We start from the raw sequence: 20,378 nt of genomic DNA on the forward strand, positions 1-20,378 counted from the left end.
GATGCAAAACAGGGACGGCGTGCGCGTTCGCGACGCTCCGGCGCTGCGGCAGTTGCCAGGGGAGATAGGAGGGGAGGGGTTTTGATTGGCTGAAGTGGGCCTGTTGCCATGGCGACGGCAGGGGGTTTGGTAGCGTTGCCGTGCCGTGTGAGTGTGTGTGATCTGCGCGCTGCGTGTATGGAGGAAGCAGCTGCTGGTCTGATCTCTGACATTGTGTGAGACAGACATCTGAACAAACTGCGCACCGACGTGTCTTTTAAACACACCGCGCCGAGGCACGCCGTGCATGATTGTGAGTATCCATTCCGTCTGTTTCGTTACTATTGTTAATTTCGACTTCCTGTGAGGACACGGTGGTTGGCAGCGCAAGGTTTGAGGGGTTCGAACAAGCTAAAAGTAAATGTGGCCAAGTGACTTTGCGTGGAGCAGCCAGCATGGCAGATCAAGCGACAGCATGTGGCCAGCTAGCTAATGTTACTTCTCTGTGTTCCTCGAGGCTAAATGAGTGGAGGGCTGATATTCACATTAGCACGTGATGATGCTTAGTGTTGGTTGTGTTCAAATGATAAAATGGTGTAATATCCCCCCAGCTTGTTAAAATGTTATGCTAACGCTAGCGGCAGATTCACTGACCCACCGAGCGACCGCTAACGCTACTTCGTGCTGGGGGCGAGCTAACGTCACGGCTACCGAACTTACTTCTCTTAAAAGCTGAATAAAATGTGACAAACATGGCGAAGAGGGGATAGTTGGAAATGTCTCCCTCGTGTAGGGAAGTGTTGAGCAATTCTCCACTTCACGTTACGTGTAACTTTGTAGTCCTCATTGTGTGCGGCTGGCTGTGAGCGTAAAGTCCGTGGTGTTCCAACGTCACGGTGTCTGTAGCATTAGCTCCAACGCACAGTAGTTTTCTCCGCTACCAGCACTTTCAGTTCTCCACTCCGCTCGGTCCCCGTGTTTCACTAAATGTCTCCCAACACACTCTCAAGTTGTACTACACATGTTTATTCGAGCAGCTTCTGCTTGTGCTCCTTTAAGACACACGTCTCCCGCTGTTATGTACAAATAGTTGAATATTTCACGGCGTATATAACCAGAGGTTGGGAGGCTACACGGGCTAGCTGAGCACATGATGTAATGGATTATCACAAGATTGTCCCAGATACACAGAGCTCTACAAACAATGTCCCAGAGAAGGGAAAAAAAACATCTCTTCTCTAATCCAGTGGGAATCACTTCACATGTTGTTATTGTTTAATAGATCTTCATATATGAACTGTTCCACGTGTAGTCTCTCAACCTGTACCTGTCTGTATTCACTGGGCTGGATACACTTCATCTAAAATTCATTGTTTGGTAAAGTGATGGGAACATTTCTTTTCCTGAGGTTGTGACATTAATGTAGACTGACATCCCTTCCTTTCTTTCTTCTCGCTTGACAGTTGTTAAAGCCCCTGCTGGTAAATAGAGGACAAAGGCATCAGGGGCTTAAGGGACAGAAAAATAGACCGAAAAAAATGAAACAGATGTTGTCAACCTGCCATTATTTTACTGCCCGAAATCTCCATGGTCATATTGTAGGTCAAACCATCTGTTGTCTTTTGCTGTTGTTTGTAGTCCTCGCATGTACGCGTATTCACTCGTGTACATGTTGGTATGTACAGAAGCTTCAGACGGGTAAGTACTTTTTGCCTCCCAGAATAGATGTGTCTGCTATACTGACATTCACTTCTATAAATAAGACTCTTCTTAACCCGGTGATGTGGTTATTATTGACGTGAAATGGCTTTAATAACTCCAAGGATCCGACATAATGTCAGTGAAGTTTAGTGCGCCATCATAAGGTTATTTGAATTACTGGAATAGGCCTCTATGACATCATAGTTATCATAGGTAGCAGTGCTCTGTGGTTTGTGATTCTTTACTACCTCAGTTATATGTAAAATGGGGATCCGGTTTTTCAGTTATATTCTAATATATATATTATTTTCTTATTGGTCAGCTCACAGAGCACAAAAAGTAAATGGCTGGTGTTAAGAGTTTAACTATAACTTTTGATAACCTGAAACTTGAAATTTACAACTAGTGGACATTACAATTGCTTCCATGAGTCATAGTATCATTTGGTAATTTTGTCATATGATCCTGATAGTAAACCCTGAGGTAATGTCCTGCTTGTAAACATTTAATAAAAAGAGCTCAAAGTCTAGACCTTTTTCTTCTACCTTGAAAAAAAACATGTTTTAATCCTCAGATAATCAAATACCTCATATTTAACATTATTGGAATACTCTACAACCAGCAAACGGTTGTGTCAAATACATCTTGAGCTTCTTTTGAATCCTTGAGTGCCACGCTTCAGTTTTACTACTTGGCAAACACGCTGGTGTCACTTTTCTGAGAAGTCGTTCCTTTATACTGGAGTGATTACGTGAAGACGTATGATTATGATAAAGCAACATGACAAAACGAGACCACATGTTATTCATGTTCATTTCTACATTTTACATCCAATAGAGCTACATTTTCCTGTCCAGTTGTCAATACATACTTAACGTAAGGTATAAAACATTTAATAAGGAAAATGGCTTGGTGTTGGATTGCGGCTTGTTTAAGCTTTTATCCTCTTTCCAAGCGAGTGGTACAGAATCTGCAGTTCAAAATGGTGGTGTTTCCATGCAATCAGTGTTATCACAGAAATTGAAACTGACCCAGAATAAAGGATAGGTTGCATCTTCTAAAATCCAACGCACTCTTTGTAGGTCTATGAGTGGCTGTCATTACGAAAGAGGGTGGCAAAAACCTTTAGGATTGCACAACACAGTTTAAACCTGATTTCTCATGGATTGGCTCAAAGCTTTTGAACCTTCTGTTACCTGTAAAAACCCGTAATTACCGAGTCATTGGTGACTTTGATTAAAAATTTAAATTGTAGGTGAAGTTGAATCATTTGATGACCGTGAGAACAGGGGCGTTGGCAGTTATTCAAAGGGTTTTCCCTTCATTTTGTTGCTATGAGTGGACAGTTTGTTGTGAATGAAGTGAAAGTAGACGAGCTCTTCTACTTTTGTTTGAGTGTAGTATACATTTTTTAAATGATCACGAAAGTATCAACTTAATCTTGTTTTTATAAACCATGCACTGATTAGCTTCTACGTCCTATGAGAACCTAGCTTGTTTAACTGAACAACCACACCTCTCTGAAATCAGTCAAGCTCCCACTCTTGACTGCTGACGTTGGCCTGTCAGGCTTGTGGAGGTGACTGCTTCAGGCACTATTGTAGTGGTTGGCTTGAATGATAGAAGCTGCACAGTGTGTTTTTGAAGTAGGGACATCCCCATATGGGCTCTGGTCTGGGACATTCTGCTTATCAAACAGAGGTTGTAGCTGTGAACTTCAGATGCAAATGTAAATGTCTTTTGAGGCATGTGCTGCATCCCTGCAACCTGCTTTAGTTTTTCTGGTCATGACTTAGTTTTCCTGTCCTGATCAGAAGGTCCACTTGTCAGTTTTTTGTGATGTTTGCGTTTCCTGAGAGATCAGGGTACAGCTAAATTACATCTATTTTTATCCCATATAAGCTTTCCATTCAACAGCTGTCACAATTTTACAAACTGGGGTCAATTTATTGACGTTAATCTCATGACATCAACAAAAAGACAGGATGGGTCGCGATTTGGTTCTGCAAATCTAAAAATACATGGAGTGAATGTTTCCAGCTTTAGTTTTTCCTCTCCTGATTGGTTGCGGAGATTATACACAGTGAATGTTTTGAGTTTGAGTTTTTCCTGTTTGAGGCTGCCTGTGTGTGAGACTGTATATTTACAGTTACACATGGGTAAAGTGTATAATTCCTGTTGTGGCGATTTTCCCTCTACAGTTATTCTTTCCCACTTCTTGATTGCACCACCCCTCCTTCTCCTCCCCTCTCTAACCCCCTGACTGTCCTGTGTCTGTCTCGTTTTTGACGGGGTGGACTCCAGATGCAGCTCATTAGGGCCCGCCTCATTGAGAGCAACAGTCATGTGAGCGGTTTCTTGATTGAGAGGAGGGGAGACGGAAGCACGGCTGTGTCCTGTGTCACAATGGCTCTTTGTCTTGTCACCCCTGTCTGAATTAACAGGATTTATTTAATTGATGACGGTATGACAACAACAATGCAGGCTGACCAGCTTGTGTGCAAATAAATGATCAGGATCTTCTTGGCTATGTGGGGCTGGATGGGGACAGGATCTAGGAACCAGCGCCAACTCCAACAATATCATCAGTAGAGCAGCTCTAGTTAGGCATCTGGCCAAAGCAAAATGTAAACATCAAAGTAACACATCATACTCTGTTTTTATTCAGAGCCCAGTTTTATACTGGAAACAGCTCAATCCATGAATAAGTACAAAGCTCTGTTAAACTAGAGCTTTGTTATTTTTTTAATTCATAGTCATTAGATCGCTATGTTGATGCCAAAAGAGTTTGCTGAAAAATTGAACTCAAATTCAAGTTAAAACTTAATTTGAGCAGAAGGTACTACAGAGGCTGTGTCCTTGTATGGCATCAAACAGTTGCCCAATGTTTATTCCATCTAATTTGCTGCAGCCACTGTAGACTCCTGTGTGATGAAAGTTAATGTTGGTTATCAGAAATCTATTTATTTGTATTATTGCGTATTGGAACTCTTCCTGTAATTCAGTTCAAAATGAAAGGGAAGGTCTTTGTAGACAAAATGTTGCAAAAATTCTGAGATGCTAAAATAGAAGAATAGCGGAAATGAAGCTTTGGGCTTATGTAATGCAGTATTTAAGAAAACCTAAATAATACACCTACCTAAAACAGTGTAAGATTAATAATGAATGCTGAGTTTACTATAAACAGCCTTTTGTTTGACAGTTTTGGAGCAGCCCAAAACATTTTACATTTTCAGAGGCTGTTGTAGAATAGAAGTGAAAAATATAAATGAGGCTGTAACGTAACATGCAGATTGTCGAGCTCAAGTCTTGTTGTCTCTCTCCATGTTATATTAGTGCTACTTACAGCATGTGTGCACTTGTATTGATTTAGCCACTTCAGGAGCTTCAGTAAATATCATCACTTTTTGAAAGCAAGCCGCTTCCACCTGCTGTTTTTAAAGGAGCCAGTTTTCCTCCCATTGTATTGAATGTTGAACTCTATGAATGACTCTGTCAGAGTTTGCTATAATTCAGGAATTAAGGTTTCTGTTTCTTGATTTCCCTGCAGGGCCTCACGGGTGTTTTCTGTGTTTCTTGTACACAACATTTAATTCGCAAACACTTGTAGTATTTACATGGAAGGTAATCTCTTACAGAGCACATTCCTGTGGGGGGCTTATGTTGAAACTTCAACTAAGCTCCAGAAATATAGAAACCTAGAAATAAAATCTCCTTTTATTCATTTATAAGAAAGAGTGTGGACATTCAGGTACAGACAGAAAGATCTGCCGATGAGTGTTGCTTTTGTTATATGAAAGTATTTGAGGTTGTTGCTCGTGTTGATTGGTGGTGAGTGTTTGCACACAGAACTTACAACCACATGACCCAAGAGATAAGGTTTCAGTGTTGGTTAGGGGCTGACGTGTACTTTGGAAGGCCTCATGTCTGTTGACAGTCAAAGTGCAGCACTGTGGGTTTGAGCTTGAGAACATTGCGTGAAATCAGTGTCTCAGATGAACATCATTACCATTGTTTTGTTTGCCTTTATGTTTTTTCCTTTTAAGTGATTGTATCAGCTCTGGATCATATGAACTACATGATGGTGGAATTCATAGATTGCCAAAGCTGCTTCAATTAATGCTGCCTGTCCGCTCGAGTCCACTGTTCCGGTGCACAACAAGCCTAACTGTCTGTGTTAAGTCTCAATTTGTTTTCTGAAAATGAACTTCCTCAACAGGCAGGAGGTGTTTCCTTCCCTCCCGGCCCTCTGTTTTTTAGCTGTGAGGTGAATACTGAGCACTTTTGAAACATGACTAGAGCAAAAACAACTGCTCCTTTGTACGAGGGGAGTGTGGGGGCCAATCGTAACGCTTTGTGCGAGCTTTCTCCGAGTGGATCGTTTTAATCCATTGAGTAGTTTTTATTCAAAAATGAATTATTTAGACTTGCTTTAACACTGGCCTGCTGATTAGCTCTCACTTTAATGGATGCTTTATTTGTTATGACATAAGTTGACCCTCCCATAAAATAAGACTTGCCACTTGGCTTACTTGCTCAGGAACAGCCTCTCTCTCTCTCTCTCTCTCTCTCTCTCTCTCTCTCCCTCTCTCTCCCTCTCTCTTCCTCTCTCTCCCTCTCTCTCCCTCTCCCACTCTAACTCAGCCCTCCTTTGTCTCATTCACAGTTTCACAGCTCCTGCCAGACCGGGTAGTCACCTAAATATCAGTTAGGGTTTCAAATAACAGCCCTAGCTATGGGGCTGTGCGACACACCTTTGTGTATCTATTACAGAGGTGTAACTGATTTGTGTCGAGTGGTTTATTTCTTGCATAAAGGGCGTGGTGTGAGTAAATACAGGCAGGGACATACATTATCTAAAAATCTTGTTCTCTTTCATATGTAAATATGATGATTTGTCTATCATGGGTTACTTAGCGTAATAAAATATTTCAGTGCGTGGAGCGAAAATTTTAAAAGTTTGGCTTAAAGCCACGCAGTCGGTAGTGCAGAGACATCCAGGTTAGCTGTTGTCTTTCCCCCACCGCTCTTTGTCAGACAGGTTTGTGGAGAACAGCAGCAGACTGCTGGCCTCAGCATTTTCCGCCTATATTGATCTCCCCACATTAGCTCTCTCTTCATGCACAGACATGAGCACAATTGCTTCCCTTACAACATCGGCTGCCGTGGCAACTGAGTCTCGATCTTGAGATTGGCTCCCAGAAAACATCTCCAACCAGAGCCTCTTCATTTCGATGCCGCCATCATCTCCTTTGCATTCCCTCGTACATATTTGACACATCAACGGCTTGATTTGCCACTTAAAAGCTATCTCCATATGTCTTTGTGTATTTTTCAATAGGCTAAGTGCTTAACAGGATAAAAGAGCAGTTTGAAAGGGGGGGAAATGTGCCTTGGCACCTGCTGTTAGTGCCTGCCTGTTAGCACATGAATATGATGAGGCTGGCGGTGCGCTGGGCTATTTTAACTTGCAGATGAGCCATCAGGTCAGCACCATTGCAGCTTTGGTGTATTTTCAAGGATGAGCTGCAGTCAACAGGCCAGTCCGGCTTATTAGCTCCCTCTCCACTCTTTTACACTTTAGCTTCCCATCATTCATCGCATTGCCAGCCGCCTCTCTTTGAGGCTTTTTCATAAAAGCAATGATAACTGCGATGATTGCAACAGCAGTGGTAATTGACCAGCTGCAGTCATGGTAAAACATTTTCTGTGTCTGGTTGGATGGGAGAGTCAGTTTTCTTCATCCGTCCACTCTGCCTCTGTTGATATTCAAATGGTGGTCTTCAGGAGGAACTTCTCAAAAGAGGGTAAGCGCTCTCTCTGGCATCCAAGGGCCCAGCTGAGAGGTCAGGGCCACTCGGATGATCTGAGTTGAAGTTCTCTTGTGCTTTAAGGTTAATCAGTGGTCAAACACTGAAACCCAGGCCGTGACTTCTTTCAATTTTGCAGCCTCAAAGTTTAAATTCACAGGTAGTCATTCATGGACTGTTGAAGAATGTTTACAGCTTACTCTAACTTCAGGAAACACTCTTTTAATCAGTGGAAGATGCAATGGAGTCAAGGCCTTTGCTTGTGATTTACATTTGTCTTTAGCATGTGTTGGCTAAGTTAGGGGGTTGTAGACTTGACTTAAACTCAAAGAAAGTAGGGCGTCATGGCTGATCAGTCAGCTGTATTATCTTTCATTTAACTGTATTTTGAACCCAGTCTGGGATCTTTGTGAGATTCCTCCCTCAATAATTCTTTATATAACTGCTTTTTTAAAAGACCTGACCCTAACCCTACCTAAACATTTCATTCTGAAAAAGTGTACATAGCTTAATATTGTCTGAAATGCTTCCTAGAAGGATAAATAATAATTTTGTCTAAAACTGTCTATGTAAATTAATTCAGAGTAGGAGCCTGTCATGCCAAGGAATCTCTTTTTTCTATTGTGGTCTCTTGAGCAGAGATATTCCTTTCAACACAAATGGGCAGTTCTCTCGCTGCCTGACATAACTCATTGCTCTACTTAACTGTGAGCTGTGATTCATCGTAGACTAAGGATATCTTACATAGCCTACCTTGCTACCAGCTGATTCTCAGCTGGCATTCTTTCTCTCTTTGCCTTCCTCAGTCTCTTGGTCCCTCTTTCACTGTTTCTGTCTTACTCTCCTTTGCATAAAAAGGATTTCCCTATTGTTATGTCTCTTCCTATGTTCACTCTGCATGTCCCTCTTGCCCATTAGCCTGGAAAGGCCTTCACTTACTTTCGTTTTCCTGAAGTACATGTGCTACACAAGAAATGTACATGGTTCTGATTAAAACGTTTGGGCACAATTCAGGGCAAAATGTATCTAAAGCCCCTTTCAAACTGCAACCACTATCCACTAACAGCTGGCTTTTGTCTGCAAGGGGAATGGATCTGATCTGCATTCATCGCGGCTCTGATTGGCAGTGATGGTAACATGACAGCCAGGTGAATGCGCTAATAAAAAAAGATAGAGAGCCTGCCTTTTAGAGCTGAAGAAGCCATGACCCTAGATTTCTATGTGACTCTTGCTTCTGTGCTGTATATTTCTGCCCTCATTTAGACTTGAGTGGTCATTTTGTAAATGCACTAATGCCTCTTCTTTTCCCCCTCCTCCTGTCCTCGCTGGCTTGCTTTGACAAACTGATTTATGTGTGTAAGTGTGTGTACACTCCCTCTCTTGTCTCACCCACCGTGCAAACACTCACTTGCATTTGACCCAGTTCTTATCTTATCACAGAAATGAAAAGACATGCCTATCCACTGTGCGCCTTTACCTCTCCAGCCTTCCAAACCTTACTCCCTTCTCAGACTGGATCCAAGAGCATCCAGGACCACCCCAGAACCCCGGACATCTGGTGTCCACACACGGGTGCAGTGGGAGGACTTTGTTACAGGGTGGATGCCCAGCGGTCGTCTGTGGCAGCGCCAGCCAGCATGGATTACTTATTTTCCTGTTGACTCTTGTTTGTGGGATTTCTGCTCTTAATTGAAGGGACTGCATGGTTGTCATGGTGACACCCAGGACATAAAGCTTGTTGTGAGCTGAATCAGCGAGTGATCTCTTTGTGCTCTTGGCCTCATCAACCACTGTGAAAGACCATAGCAAAAAAGCTAAATAATGCAGGTGTCAATATTCTTTGATAGCTATGGACTATGACACCTGGTCATATCTCTTTCTGTAAATTGGGTTCATCAACACGTTCTTCAACATGATTTCTGTTGTCATATAAGATGACATGCTTCTTCCGAACTAATTCAAAAATCGTCTTATTAATAAGGGTACTTAATGACACAGGGCTCCTGGCAATATTGAATTTCCTAGTGCTGTTAAACGACTGACTGGGGCTGTAGCCTCTTCACACTACTTAATCTGGCATGTGACAAATTGAGACTTGATCCTGTCTGATTGCAGAAGATCAGTGTGTAAGAGCCATCCACTCGGTAAGATGGAGGCCTTCCACTCATTCCCTCAGTTGCCGGATGGTTTCATGCTCATTTAAACATAACGAGCAGCTGGGTCCTGTCAGAGAACGAGGTGGGCGTCGAGAAGTGCAGCCTTCAGTCGGTTCAGTTGCTTGAGTGTACCTCCTCAAAGCTCCTTGGCTGGTGTTGAGGAGGGGCGGCGAGGGGGAGCTGAGAGCCTCTCTGTTCTCACCAGGAGTAGAGGAGCGGGTCAGCGAGAGGGTCAGGAAGTGCAATAGAGGCACACAGGTACAGGCACTCTCTCACCCTGCTATCTTGCCAAATTAGGATATTCACCAAAATAACTAAGTCTACTGTCAGTCATTTGACCCGGGTCGATGCTGAGCTATCCATTCGCATTGCAGACAAAAGCCAGATGTTGTTTGTGGGTTTTTTTTACCATTGGAAATGGGGCTTAATGGAACAAGGCCAATGCATGGAAGAGCACATTATTTCAATGTGCCACATCCTGTTATTTAATCTGTATTATAAAATCAAGTCCAACATTAACAATGTTTTTATCTCTTTCTTTCCAGACCTCTTTGATTTAATGGGTCCAATCATTGGGATGTCACCAGATAAGAAAACGGAAATTCCGGGTATGCAAGAGGAGCGGACAGGGCTCAGAGGCGTCTGTGGCGTAGGAACGCTGCCCGAGGCGGAGTGCGCCTCCAGTCCGCTAGCGACCAGCGTTGATCGTACTGGAGGCACAGAGGATGAGGAGCTCACCAACCTCAACTGGCTCCATGAGAACCTGCTTCAGAACTTCACCCTGGGTGGCCCCGAAGCTCAGCCCAGTGGCAGCCCCCTTTTTGACATAGAGGGAGATTACGGCTCCAGCCAGGGCCCATCATCCTCTTCATCCTCGTCGCATGGCAGAGGCAGGGAGCGGGACTCGTTGAAGTCTAAGCCCCCTTTCTCGTTTTCTCTGCTCATCTACATGGCCATTGAGCAATCGCCCAGCAAGTCTTTGCCAGTTAAAGAAATCTACGGCTGGATTCTTGAGCACTTCCCCTATTTCTCCAATGCTCCCACCGGCTGGAAGAACTCAGTTCGTCACAACTTGTCCCTGAACAAATGCTTCCGCAAGGTTGAAAGGAGTTTGGGAAAGGTAGGTCAACAAACTGTCCTCACCATCATACACACACACCTCACCATCATATACACACACACACATACACACTAAGAAATGCACTGTTAAATGTGTGTCTGTATTATATATATATATCTCCACAGACTTTGTTTAGCAAAAAACTGTTTGTGAACAGTGTGATGCAGTGTGAAGCTGCAGTGTGGCTCATGTGACAGTGTCCAGGTCTGTAACACAACTGCAGAAACCTCTGACTCTGCTGCAATGGGGGTGGAATCCAGTCAAGGTCGCAGATACTCCTTCAGAGAAAATGCAAACACTGCAAACCAAGATAGGACTTTATCTCCTGAAGCAGCACTACAATGTAGTGCAACTGTTTTTAACCGGGGAGAGAAGCATCCCATTGTTTGAAACCCGGGGGAAGTAACCTGACATGAAGGGCAGATGTGAGTTTGTAGGGGAAATCTTGGCTAGCCTGATTCTGGCAGAATTTGTTTTTGTTCGTATGTAGAAAGAAAGAAAATAGAGAAGTTGGCTTCCTCATATGCACATGTTTGTGACAAATGTTTAAACACATCCTGCACAAGCATTCCTGTTAAATGAAAAGCATGTGAGTGACGTGCTTGTTGTGAAATTGTTAATGGTTGCCATTCCCAGTTAGCTTTCCCGCTTCATTTGTGTGGAAAACTGTGATAACAAACAGAAACAGTAGATAGCCCTTGTTTGAAAACATTACAACCTAAAAGCACCTGAAAAACATGGTTTCAGTTTTTATGTACTACTGTTCAACATTAATATTCAGGATTTGAATAAGCTCAAAGTTCAACCTTGTAAAAAAAATCTTTATTTTAAAATGAAACATTTAATTCTCAGTTAATCTTAATTTGATTGATAACAACCATCCCTAAGAGCCCGACCTGTGTCAGGCCTGTGCACACAGCCTAGTTTGCATGTTACTATAACTAATCCAGGGAGTGACATGATGGTTGCCATATTGAGCTTCGGTATGAGTTCAGACTTGTGACAGGTAGAGCCCGTGGTGCCAAGGCTGTGTCTGGCTAAGACCTGATATTTTCCCACCGTGGGAGGGGATGGCGGTTAGTGCTCAGCAAGTGGCAACATGGTGCAGTGCAGGCCGTTCAGCGTGCAGGTGCACAGTGTGAGCTCTCCGTCTGCTGAGAGACCAGCACCAGTTTCACATGACACACTGGCTGGTGGTTTCCGTTGCCATGGAGACATTTCCTTCTTCCTGCATCAGGGCTGGTTGGTAATCTGAGTCAAGGTTATTCCCCTCCCTCGCTCCCTCCCTCCCAGACTGGGCAAGAATACGCCACCATCAGATAAAGTGACAGTTACTACACGCACAGACACACACACACACACACACACACACACACACACACACAGATCACCAACAGACAAATTCATTCCTCACACTGAGCTGTGGAGCAATTATTTCCTCCTTCTGCCGAAGCTGTTGAGGAATTCTTTTCTAATGCATTTTAAAAAATGTTTAGCGTTCGAGTTTCACATAAATTAAATGTGACATAACACTATGTATCCGCTGATACATGGCAGCTGAGAATCTTCTAAATATAAAACCTTGAACACAATTGCCATGAAGAGTGACGTCTTTTTTTGAATATAAAATTCAAGCATATCCTGTGTGTGTTATTGTTGAAAAAGACTCATGTAAGACTGCACTAAACAAGGTAGTGAACAAGTTTTCAAGCCAGCATATGTGAATATAAACAACTCAAAATTCAACATAATCAAATATCTGCTTTTCCAATGCGATATGCTTCTACAAACACTGTCCTTAAACATAGCTAGTGTATTTTTAAAAGAATAATCTGCAGGGGTTTGTTCAAATATAGTCAGAGGACCTGTGAGAATAATTTCTCTCACATTTACATAGTGCACATTTGTGTAATGATCAGGAATCAAGAATTTTTCTTTTCCAATAGAAGAACTTCTGTAAATCATAAGTTCTCTCAGTTACTTGCTTCAAGTCTTCTTACTTGGGATGTAGAAGTTTGACCGTCTCTGCTCTTTCTTTCAGGCCAATGGTAAAGGTTCTCTCTGGTGTGTTGACCCAGAGTACCGCCCCAACCTGATCCAAGCCCTTAAGAAGCAGCACTTCCCTGCCGCACATGCCTTCTGCACACCACCCGCCTCCCCACCCAGGTAAACCCTCGCCTGTCACCCTGTGAATTAATAATATGCTTATATTGGCAAATCAGCTCTGTCTGTGTTCGAGTTATATTACGATCTTTGCATTTAAACACATCTTAACTTTTGAAGAGTTTATTCTGGAGGTCTAAATCTCAGAAAGTGTTCTGTACATCTCCTTTTATAACTCAAAATCTGAGGCTACTTGTTTCGTGTTTATCTTTTACAGTGCCTCCTCACCCCCTCGACATCTCTTTCTACAAGGCTGCTCATTCAAAGGTGAGACTGAAGCAAACTTATCTTGATTTATAAGTTTCTATATGTACAATAAAAAAGCTGCCTGACCTGCAAGAATCTGCAGAGATTCCAATCCAGTGCAGTTTTTTTACCTTGTTGTTTGTGCAGTATTTTGATTGTGTTGCCTTTGTTTGCACATTTCAGTCCCAGAACATTCAGCATCACTGTGCTTTTACCCTCAACTCTTGGTTTGATATGTTGCTTTCCAGTCATTGATGCCTCATGTTAGACCATAATGACGAGAGCTCCCAGTCGATGTCTCTGCTTCCTCGTTTCCCCCTCTGCCTCTTGGATTTGTAACCTTGACGACAGGCAGAGGTTCTGCTGATGCTGAGTGTCGAGCCACTCAGTCTCACTGTAATCATTAATAATTTAGAGCCCCAGAAGCGAGCTATGAGGCTTTTAGACACTTTGTCAGGTCTGAAGAGATCAGATGGCTCTCAGTACCAGTGGCTTGAAATTATCCTATGGTTTGTTTCCATGAATCTCGTGCATATCCATTCAGTAAACACAGATTGGGTCACTAAATCTCTAGTTTCAATTGACTGAGAGTCCAGTCATCCCAGTCCTAGTAGAGATACCATGCCACCATGCTCTCACACCTTAGGACTGACCATCATGCATGTTCTCTCCTCTTCCAGAGTCTGACATTGATGCTGCCACTGCCATGATGCTCTTAAACTCTGCCCCCGGGCACCACGTTGACCCATGTAAGAGAATCCACAAGCAGCCATACTTTCACCTTTTCCTCCAACTCTCTTTGTACTGTGGACATACCACCCTGCCATTGCTTAAATATTTTTATTTTGTGTGCTTTAATTTGTTTTGTGTACATCACCAGTTCTTTATATTCAAAGTGTCGGGTCTTGCAGAGGAAATGTTTGAAGAACATTCCTCATACCTGGTTGCATATAATATTATCCTGTTGACAGAGATATTCAAGGAAATTCAACATTTGTGGAAAACTAGAGTTAACAGCTTAGCAAAAAGAACATAGACAATCGCTGTTGCTCATTGTTTCCAAAACGGAAAAAGCAATATATACACAAACACTCATAGCTATGTTCATGCTAACACCCCAATATTGAATCTGCATCATAGCGTTGGACAGGACAAAGTGTAAAGAAGGAAGAAGAAATTTGTACATTCACCTGGTTGTCATGTGTCAGTCACTAGTGATCAGAGTCAGAACCGGGCTGGGATCATTAGGCGCCTGACAGGAAGTAACTGCTTCAAATATTATCACCTATATAGTCCCTCCAGAAGTGAATAGGTTTATCCAAGATTGTCAAACCGTCCGTTTATTATATGATTGATTCGAAATGTTTTTAGAAACTTTAATGAGAGCTGCTAAAAGCTGTTTTAGAAAGTGTTGAGAAAGTACAGGTTAATCATTAATTTTGTTTCTTTTTGTAATCAAGCCTATGCTATTGCTGTGAGTACTTACACTTGAGATTAAAATGTATTTACCCTGTGCTTAATTCATTTGAAAAATTACCTCCAAAAGCCCCTAAAGATTTCATGAGAATGGGTAATGCTAATATTTGTAATCTCCACAGTTCTGTTTCTGCATTGCCACGCAACATATTTTTAAATTTAGGTTTTCTCTTTCGGGCCCAACTAGTCTTAGTTCTGCTTTATACATGTAAACAAAGCAAGCTAAAGCAGTGATGTGTACTTCATTGTGTCTGATTTCTGCCTTTTCTTCTTCAGAGAAAAGCTCAATAAAACAAAAGCTACTTTATTGTTAAGTTGTATAAGGATTTACTTTCTCTCACATTATATTTTCAGAAACACTTTTACCAGCCAGAGTCTGTGAACTTTTCATTATATGACTATAGGATGCAATATTTGGTGTGTTTACCATATCTTTTTGCATTTGAATGTGTCTTTATGTCTTTGTCCATCTTCTGTTCTCCTCAGGCAATTCTGACGGTCCACTGGACCTCTCCAGACCAGACTCTGTTCTGGTGAGCAGTGATCCAAAGCAGGACCATAACTATAGCAGCGTCGCCTTGCAGCGCTGCTCTTCCCGCTCCTCCTCATCGTCTCTTTCCTCACTGGACGAAGGAGGCTGCGACCGCAGGCAGTCCCGCCGTGCCGGCAGCGAGGGCTTCCACAGCGACGAGGACTCTGATCTCTGGGACGAGAGGGGCGTCCACCAGACTTCTCGCCGTCCACCTGCCATCAAGTGGCCCATTAGCAAGAGGGTGCGGCGCGAGGTCAAGCCAGAGCTGGATGAGGAGCTAAAGGAAGCGGCCGGCTCCTTGCTGCACCTCGCTGGTATACGCAGCTGCATGGAGGGCTCCAAACGTACTGTCAAGAGCACAAAACTTAACAGGAAATGAAGATTTCTTTTCTTTTCTTTTTTTTGCCCCCATCAGACTCCGGACCCTGTGAACCCAAACCTCTGACCCCTGATCATGTGTCCCAGTGTGCCTCCTTCTCCTTATCTGATCGTTCATTGGCCATTTTGAGCCTTTTTTTTGTTTGGAAATATCCCTGTCCAAATAAACAAATGGCAATAGTATCGTTCACACAGGAGAACAAAGCCATATAGAGACTTTTGTAACTCTGGGGTGACTGCTGGGGGTGGGTGTTTGGGCTGTGGAGAACCATCATCATACCTATCCAAAATGACCCGCCTGCTTCTGCTGGACTGGGAGATTGCGATTCAAGATTTTTTTTCCCCTCTGAAAGACAAATGGGACAAGCTGAAGGTTTTATAACTCAAAGCGTTGCATGCTTCCTCCTCAAACCTGTATCCTCTTCCAAGTGAATCTATTTATGAAGCGAATGAGTGCATGTTTGTAACAAGACAAAAATCTAACCTCCTGTTGTTATCACCTTCTCCTTTTTGTGCTAAAGAAAAAAAAGATGCCACTGTTTTGAAAGTAATCCTCGCTCTATGAATCCTCTTGTAAGAGAGTTGCAATAATTGATCCACAACCTTAACCTTTTGACTTTATTTCAGGGTGGCATTTTTCCGAGTCAAGTATGATAGTTAAACTTTACAATTCTAAGAATGAATGGAGTAGTATTATGATCTTGTTATGCTATAAATTCATTACAACCGAGCTCCGGCTCTTTTCAGAATCAGCAAGACGTGGAAATAGTATTACTCTGCCACTGCCAAATTTAGTTGCAAAGTTAGCTATACTACTTTGCTCAGTTTTGTGCAGCCATTACAGTGCTATACGAATTCACTGCCCATCCTTTCAATCAACATGTTTTTCACATTTTTTTGTGCAGATGCAGAACATATATCCACATGTTTGGTGACGGCCTATGCAAAGTGAACACCTGCTATTCCCAGATGTTCACTGTGTGTTCATAGGTTATGCTCCATAGATTTTATTTTTTTTTTAGTTTTATTTTATTTTTGTGTACAGGGGTGTGTGTGTGTGTGTGCGTGTGTATCATAGTGCATGTTGATTTCAGCCTAAACCTGAGATGACGTTCAGGTCAGGAAAGAATTTCAATGTTTTCTTTTCCTGACAAAATGGTTGTTTTCTTCCGATGAATCCGACTGATGTAATGACAGATCCACTCACTATAGCAGAAGTGTCGGGCTGTGTGGTTCTCTGGTCGCTTTTGGTCCCGTTGAATGCGGAGCTGGTTAATTTTTAGAAGCAGGCGCGGGCAGTAAATGCTTCTTGCTCCATTATTTGGGTTTGCAGTTTGATTATACCTCTGTGTTCTCTTTGATTTAATTTTTTTTTTTTTACTTGCATCATAGTTTCTGCTGGTGATCTTGTGGCCAAGTTACTAATAACTTGAGGGAATGTGTGTGTTGGGATTCAGATAAAGGAAACATCAAGAAACTTTGTAAAGAATGAGAGGGGGGACAACACAGTCATGGCCAGAGAGAAGTAAACTTCACATTTGCGGTCGCTAGCAGGACACATGTTGTGCCCTCGGTTGTTCCTCGGCCATTGGTCTTTCGTTCTTCCTTCTAGAACAAAATAAGGAAGTGCACGCTCTCCTCTCAAGCTGTGAAATGGAGTGTTTATTGTCAGTTGATTGCACGCAGTTCACTGAGGGGAAGTTGCTAGCCACTTGTGTAAAAAGGACAATATTCTGATTAGAGCTTTTTTTAAAGGGCTGCACACTGGCAGCACACAATACAAGGTAGAATGGAACTGCATAAGGTCAGCAAACTAGAAATGATATTAATTCTTCCCACGGTGATAGAACATGTTGTGTCCCGGTGACTCTTAGTATAGCATGCATGGTGGGTGCCAAACATTTTCTTGTGCCACTGATGTAAACCTGCGACGGACCATGGTCGCTATTCTCCCCCTGCTGCAGCGATGTAAATGTGCTGTAGAGCGACAATGCCCTAGTTTTCTGACTCATCCTAACAGGAAATGGGAGAGGACTCTGGTCAGTGCAGTGACTTTAACCAATCTCTTGGTTTATTTTTGCCACTTCAGAGAGAGAACTGCTCTCGCCAGAGTGAGCTTCAGTTCTCAGATGTAATACTTGCATACACTGGTCTTGTTTAGCTGTGAAAAAGAAGAACAAATTATTGTTCATTAATCATTACCTTATTTATGACATTAATTTATGGGATTATTGAATGCATACTCTATTTTGCGCTGGTCATTTGAAAGGAATGACTGGGCACGTTTATTTTTCTCCCTCTGTGAACTCCTTATTAAGTATTTTGTTTTCCTTGTTTATTTTACAGCAATACACTTTTTATTTCACTATGTTATAGTGATTAAGTATGCCAATGTCTGTTGTCTTTAGAGCGGGTGTTTAATTTTATTTTATTTTTTCAATTTAACCACGACTGCCAGGTTTTCTTGATGTTTTGTTGTGCTCTTTGTTAAGCTGAGATAGAAGAATTTACACTGATCCTGAAAGCATTTGTTGCCAAAATTAATGTACAGTTGGGGTTTAGGATTGAAGGTTGAAGATGGACACATTCCCCACATACTGTAGAAGCTCTTTAAAAAGTAATTTAATCATTTTTTACATTCGTCACATGTATGGTTTATGTTTAGATATAATGACTAAGTAGTCACAATCGAAGATTAGCTGTTGAACTCATCACGAGAGAATATCTTTTCCAAATCTTTGAAAAGAAAAGAAATACTGCCACTCATAACTCAAGCTTCCAGGTATTGTGATGGGATGTTGAAATGTTTTGAATATCACTGGATCAGACATAAGGCTGCTGCTTCTGCTGTGTAGATTCAGACCCAAATATACAGAGAAATAATGGAGAGAAAAAAATCTCACCAATTCTTTCTGTTGCAAATGCAAAAAGAAATGTTTAATTGGTGTCAAAGTGATTCTGAGTCAGTGAGTCGACCTGTGGAAGAATTACCTGAACGTTCTGATTGCCTCATCGCTCAGCAGCGATAATGTGATTCTCTAAATTCTGTTGCAGTTTCTTTGACGGAACGTTTTGTTGCATTTGACAAAAGCTGCCAACCCAGTATCAGTTTGTGTCAGTTGTCTGCCATGTCTATTAGACCGACACACCTTTTTGGTTTTTGTATGCTAACCTCTGTTGATAAAATGTTTATAAGATTTATTTTCGCCAAAGATATGCAATTGCATTATATATGGTATTACAAAATATTAATAAAAACCTGTTCTTGTTACGACTGTGAGCATCTTTTAAGTTCTCTTCTGAGCCTGAGATCAACTTCCACTGCAAATAAGACTTGACAAACTCCTCCACAGCAGAAGAATGCCATCACTTCACATTATTATCCTACACTTGCTAAATTTTTGATCAACATTGCCACCTGCTGTGAAGGCCACATTCAACTTAATAATGCCCATTCTTTGGAGTAGTTCCCCATGTGGCTGCTTTCTCACTCGCTTCTCACACAACCATGTTACAGCTGGCAAATATTTCCCACCAGGTCCAGCAGTTCAGTGCCATTTTGACTGCACAAGCTGTGCTCGGCACCACGTGTGGCAGCTCCACCACACTTTTTCCCCTTTCTTCCCACCGCATGTCTCTTGAACGCACCAGCGTGGCAGGCTGCCAGGAAATGCACCTCACATGGATGAGGATTTCAGGTCCCTGCCAGTGATGGATGCATCATCAGATGTCCTCTACGACACTCTTCCCTGTAAGTTAATTAGTCATGGAGGACTGCGGGATGAACACAGTGTGACCCTGAACAAGGGCCTGTCTGACTAGCCTCAGGCCCATTGGCACAGCTCTATTGTTCAATAGAGTCCTGTGTGTGGACTGGAAGAGGGGGGCTTCTCCCTACTGACTGCCTCAATTCAGCTGGAAATCAGAGCAGCATCAGACCCCCCCCCCCCAACCCTCCCCCTCCCACACGGCCCTAGCAACCACGCCACGCCGACAGTTGCCAGGCAACCAGACAATGCTGGAGCCACTGGCTGTGGCGTGCATGCGTGTGTGAGAGAGTTTGTGTTTTGCCTGTGTGCATTTAAGATCAGAGATGTTGAGACAGCAGCAGAGGAAATGTCTTTTCTTTGGTGCAAAAACAAAAAGCACTCAACCAACACGTTTAGCAGCTGATAGAATGAAAAAACTCCACAGTTATGATTTCTTAAAAGAACGGCGATACTCTTTGGTCAGAATATAAAGAGATTATTATGGATTAGCTGAAATTAATCGTGTAGGATTTGAGTGGTGATGGCTGCATTAGCAACGTGTCGTTTCACTTCCAGTCTAAATGGGTCATGTGCGTTTTAAAGGGAAATCACAGGGACTATCACTATTCACAATGTTACAACCCACTTAATATTTGTTGACTGTGTTTATGTTAATGCAGCCCTTAGCACACTCAGACTCAGGAGTAAATAATATATCAGTTGCATGACATCATGTTTAATTTTGATGGCATTAGGTTTGGAAAACATAAAAGCAGGATAAAGTATGACACAATAACTAGTTTCTCTAGTTTGTTTTAAATTAAAATCATTTTCAGACCTTACTATGTACGAATAGCTACAATATATAACATTATATTTTTAGGGTTCAGCATATCAGCAGTAAAATGTACAAAGGTACAATTTTCTTGTTCTTGTGGTTAGTGGTGGGATCCCAGGATTTATCTGTGTCCATAATGGTGGCAGAAGTTCTAAGATCCTATAGTAGTATCATAGTAGTCTAATGCAATTAAAATCCATACATTCAAACTGAAAATGATGCATAAGTAC

General features: G+C 42.3%; 1 protein-coding gene across 2 annotated transcripts; it reads left to right on the plus strand.

Moving 5' to 3' along the window:
* The first annotated feature begins 91 nt into the window (after positions 1-91).
* Positions 92-18,832, plus strand: foxn2a (forkhead box N2a). Of its 2 annotated transcripts, XM_020096420.2 has the most exons (6): positions 92-292; positions 10,192-10,766; positions 12,808-12,932; positions 13,147-13,196; positions 13,856-13,924; positions 15,138-18,832. In XM_020096420.2, the coding sequence occupies exons 2-6, from the start codon at positions 10,206-10,208 to the stop codon at positions 15,560-15,562; spliced, it is 1,230 nt and encodes a 409-aa protein (XP_019951979.1). In that variant the 5' UTR covers positions 92-292; positions 10,192-10,205; the 3' UTR covers positions 15,563-18,832. The 2 variants fall into 2 exon arrangements, with proteins under 2 accessions (XP_019951979.1, XP_069395315.1); XM_069539214.1 differs by lacking the exon at positions 13,856-13,924 and having other exon boundaries at positions 103-292.
* The last annotated feature ends 1,546 nt before the right edge of the window (positions 18,833-20,378 follow it).

This window comes from Paralichthys olivaceus, chromosome 14 (genome assembly GCF_024713975.1).
Source record: "Paralichthys olivaceus isolate ysfri-2021 chromosome 14, ASM2471397v2, whole genome shotgun sequence".
Lineage (NCBI taxonomy): Eukaryota > Metazoa > Chordata > Actinopteri > Pleuronectiformes > Paralichthyidae > Paralichthys > Paralichthys olivaceus.